Source organism: Talpa occidentalis, unplaced genomic scaffold (assembly GCF_014898055.3).
Source record: "Talpa occidentalis isolate TD23 unplaced genomic scaffold, MPIMG_talOcc4v2.1, whole genome shotgun sequence".
Lineage (NCBI taxonomy): Eukaryota > Metazoa > Chordata > Mammalia > Eulipotyphla > Talpidae > Talpa > Talpa occidentalis.
The window spans coordinates 13,875,822-13,880,590 of record NW_026555331.1 but is presented as its reverse complement, the minus strand read 5'-3'; the positions used below and the strand labels follow the sequence as shown (position 1 = coordinate 13,880,590).

The 4,769-nt window shown below is 49.3% G+C and overlaps 1 protein-coding gene across 1 annotated transcript; it reads left to right on the top strand.

The window, feature by feature from the left end:
- The first annotated feature begins 233 nt into the window (after positions 1–233).
- Positions 234–1,996, top strand: LOC119249345 (gasdermin-C-like). Its single transcript, XM_037516622.1, has 3 exons — positions 234–287; positions 1,025–1,098; positions 1,757–1,996. The coding sequence occupies exons 1-3, from the start codon at positions 284–286 to the stop codon at positions 1,994–1,996; spliced, it is 318 nt and encodes a 105-aa protein (XP_037372519.1). The 5' UTR covers positions 234–283.
- Positions 1,997–4,769: the final 2,773 nt, after the last annotated feature.

Here is a 4,769-nt window from a genome sequence, read left to right as displayed (position 1 = left end):
TATGCTGCCCACATAGTGCAGGTTCTCGGTATCCCTTGGGGGTAGAGAAAGACATTAACCCAACTTTTGGTTAATAACTTATAGATCATAACTTATAGGCAAAATTATATGACAATATCATCATCATCATCATTGTTATCTTTGCCTTTTGCAGCTTGACCAGGAGAAGCCCTTGGGTCATATGAGTGGCCCTGGTGCCACCATCCTGGATGAGCTGGCAAGGATCCCAAAAGATGCACATGTTGACGCAGTGTACCTCATCCTTTACCTGCTTGAAGCCATAATGGGTGAGAGCGATTTAAGGGGCTGTCGGAGAGCCTCAGGTGGTCCCCAGAACCCCATAAAGGACTTTGTTAGCTGCCCCCTCTCCAAAGTGCTTTGATGAATATGGTTTTTATTCTCACAGTGGTCCTCACTCAGAGGGGCCCATGAGGTAAACTAGTCATGTAACATGAAACTTGACCTAGACAGACCAGCCCAAGTTCATCCCCTTCTCATTGGGGTGGGGGTTCCAGCCTCCAGCCTCAGAATCCCACCCTCTGGACTATGTGCTGTAGCACCTTGGAGACCATCCCCAAATCAGAAGGAAGACTCAGAGGACAGGGACTTGCACTAATAAAAACTTAGTAGGTTTTATACTTCTGCCTGGAGTTTTGCTTCTGGGTTTTTTTTTTCTTTAAATATATTTTTAAAATATTTTATGTATTTATGCATACAGGAACTTGGGTGCAGGCCAGAGGTATGGGGAGGGGGGATTAGAAGAATCACAAGAGACAGAGTGGGGAGCAGAACAGGGGGATCTACTGAAATACACTGCTGAGGGGAGCAGCAGGCGAGAGAGGAGAGGTCTGCTGCGCCATGTGAGTCAGCTCCCTGGCTGGGGACCAAACTTGTGCCATGGTGGTGATAACCCTGAGACTTAACTCCTAGGCCACCAGGGGAGCCCCCCTTATGGGGTTTCTTTTTCACCCGGTTGGGGGGTATTTGACTCCTCACTCTTTTCCCAAACACCCTCTGTCCCCAGTGCTGAGTGACACCCAACATGCTCTGCTGACCCAGTCCATGGAGAAGAGGATCCTGCCCCATCAGCGGGACCTGGTGAGAAATCCCTGGTGCCAGCATCGAGGCGGAGGGGGGGAGGCGGGAGAAGGAGAGTAGAGTGACTCTAGGAAAGAGAGATGATGCAGTTTCTGCTGGGAGGGGAGACCCCATCCCAGTGTGGCCCCTGGGAAATCCTGCTCATGTCCTTCTGGAGAGCAGTCAGAGTGGGTGGGCAGGTCTCAGTTTCCATGGTAACCACTGCAGAGACCCTCAGAGTTCTAAAACAGTCAAACAGGAATAGAGGTTTAGGAGCTCAGGGCTCTGAGGAATACCCCCGCCTGACTTACATAGTTCCCATTGAAATTGCTCTTTCTTGCTGCGTGATGTATGTATGAGTCCACAGGAGTGTGTAGAGTTACACATACACATTTACACACTGCACACATGTACACACGCACCTACAATTGCTAATACCTTTGTTGTGTTAGTATATTAGTCTCACCAGTTAGCAACCCAGGAACCCATGATCAGTAATTTCTGGTAACATGTGTGCAAGATCACATTGAGCACAAGAAGGGTCCAGGATGGAGTCCTGTCCCCATAACCAGAACTTTCTTTCCTCCATCACCCTGTGTCAGTCCTCACTGTTGGGACAGAAGTTTTCCTCTTCTCTGCTCAAAGGCTGACCCGTGGACTCTTACGCCATTACTTCTAGGTACGGAGCATCCTGGAGCCCAACTTCAATTACCCCCAGTGCATTCCCTTCACCCTGGACCCCCAGCTCCTCACCCCCCTGCAGGATGAGGGTGTGGCCATCACCTATGGGCTGCTGCAGGAGTGTGGGCTGAGGATGGAGCTGAAAAACCCCAGGTCCACCTGGGATCTGGAAGCCAAGGAACCCATGTCTGCTCTGTATGCATCCCTGTGTCTGCTGCAACGGCTGACAGAGGCCTGAGCACCCCTGGAGGTCAGCCCCACCCATCTGGGCTGTGTTGTCCTTGTGGGCTCAGGGGCTTATGGTCCCACTTCTTTGCCTTTCACGGTGGGACCAACAGGGACTTGAGGGAACATTTTGGGGTGATGGAAAATCTGTCTTGCTCAGAATTCATTATTGGTCAAAACTCACCATAGTGTCCTGAGGAATGGAGCATTTCATTGCAAGTAAATTTTACTTTGAAACAGTGTAAACTGATGTTGAGTTTTAGTGACTATGAATTGTGAAGTGGTTCCAGTGAATTGTGTTGGTATCTATAACTTTGAAATGCATCAAAAAATCAGGTGTAGGGGTCTCCCTGGTAGCCTAGGGGTTAAGTCTCAGCGCCATCACCTCTGTGGCATGAGTTTGATGCCTGGCGAGGGAGGCAACCCACATGGTGTGGCAGACCTCTCCTGTCTCCCCTCAGCAGTGCATTTCAGTAGATCTGCCTGTTCTGCTCCCCAATCTGTCTCTGGTGAATCTTCTCACCCCTTCATACTCCTGTTCTACATCCCATTTTCTTTGAACAAATAAATAAATAAATATTTAAAAAAATCACGTCTATTGATTCAGGTAGGAAGAGATCTGTGACCAGGAAATGTGGAATGTGTTGATGATACAGGACTATGGCGGTAAGATAGACTAGAATTCTCTTTTATTCTTGAAATATTTTGTAATCCAGAAATTGTTTTGAATAAAAACCTACCCCTTAAGTTGTATTAAAAAGTAAATATACTGGGCCTCCCCGGTGGCACAGCAGTTGAGCGCTGGGTTGGGAAGCTGCCCACAGCCTCTGCAGCACAAGTTTGATCCCTGGCTGGTAGGCGAGGGTCCCATATGGCACAACAGACCTCTCCTGCTGCCCGCTGCTCCCCTCAGCAGTGTGTTTCGTCAGTCTGCCTGTTCTACTCTCCACTCTGGCTCTGGTGAATTCTCTCACCCTCCCGCGCTTCTGACTGTACCCAGTGCTTGTATAAATAAATAAATCTTAAAAAAAAATACATATAAAGGAATGAGATGAGTGTATGTTATGAGTGTATATGCACACGGGTATTGTGTACATATGTTCATGTCTATGAATATATGTAAACATATATAAAGATACAGATACACTCCTGCTATGAATGTATCTCTGCATGTACGTGCATCAACACAGAAGTGGAGACGTGTGTGTATGTGTCGTGTGTATGTGTATGTGTGTGTATCATTGAGCACTTACACAATCACTAATGTCACCTTAAAGAACAGGGTCCCGATCCCGCCAGCTCTCTGGAGTCCCTATTTGCCTCTTTTGTGTGACCCCCAGGCTCCTTGTCTCTTTTCTAATTCTCCTCCCTCCTGAGCTGCCACCAGGAAGTCCACCTGGACGCCTCCCTCTCCCTAACCCCACCTGCTCCTCAGGTGAACTGTTGCCTCATCCCTCCTCACCTGGATGGGCTCAGGGGCCCTGAGAACTGCTGGCCCCTCCACCAGTCTCCTTCTCTTCAGGTCCCCTCCGAGGCTGGGGTCTGGAATCGCAGCAGCCACGGGGCTTAATGCAGCCCCTCCAGTCCCTCAGGGGCTCGGCACTATCACCAGGTGCCTCCATGTAAGGAGAGGAGCCCCACGAGTTCACCCCGGCTTCTCCACCCTCCCCACTGCTCCTGCCTGTCCCCATTCTCAGAGTTGATTTCCTCCCCACTGGCAAAGGTGAGGGACCAGGGCTTCTCCCATTGGCCTCTCGTTCTCTCTGCTGTTCACCAAGACCTTATTATTGGTGAATCGCCAAGGACTGTGACCGTGTCCCCCACGTGGTACTGCCCGTTCTTCATTTAGGGGGACCCTGAGCTAAGTTCATAGCATTTGGAGGGTGAAGGGCTAACCTGGGCTCTGAGCCTATTGGTTGGTTGATCCGGACTCCATCCCATCTCATAATTTTCTAAATTCTTGGACTTTATGTACGGATTGTCTCCCTTCATCCATCCAGGGCCATTGTCCTTAAACTGACTTCTGATATGAACTCCCTGCACACCCTGGCCCTTTTGTCCAATACTGTGATGATTACATTGTGGAACCTTAAGCCCATGTGATTTGAGGTCAGGCTGTAACTGGATCACCTCCATTTGTAACAGAAACCTCTCTAGAGCAAATCCTGGGACTCAATGAACTAAACTTTAAGCAATCTTTGTTCTCTTTCCCCTCTAATACCTCCTTGTGATTATGCTTCAACTTGCAACTAATACATTTCTTTTCAATGGCATTTCCTGGAACTCATAAAGCTGATTGTTACGCTTCTAAGAAAAACCTCTTTGCTCCTTGGAGGTTGTGAGAATATCAAAAACAAATAACTCCTGACTGTTGCCTGATCTTGACCCTGAGGACACACTCCCTGCAGAGTGTCAAGCCCAAATCCCCATGAAGCCTGGACTGCCCTACCCAACGTTGGACCTGGAAATGTGCAGCTCCCCACTTCACATCCTGCACCCCCTCCCTCCCCGCTCCGCTTATATAATCACAGACTCCTGGCACTTGGGGAGTTGGGAGTCAGGTTCCCAATCCCACTGAGTGCCTTGGTGGATGCCTTGAACCAGCTCCTCTGTGAAAAGACAAATCATGGCTCCGAGCTTGACCTTCTGGGTGATGAGCCACTGACCGGTTTGCTTGCTCACAGGCTTCATGACTCCCCCACACTCTTGAGAGTGGAGCTGACTGTTTTGGGATCTTCCTTGTTGGGGACCTTCATTCAATGTGGGCTCCATGTAGCCAGCCCAGG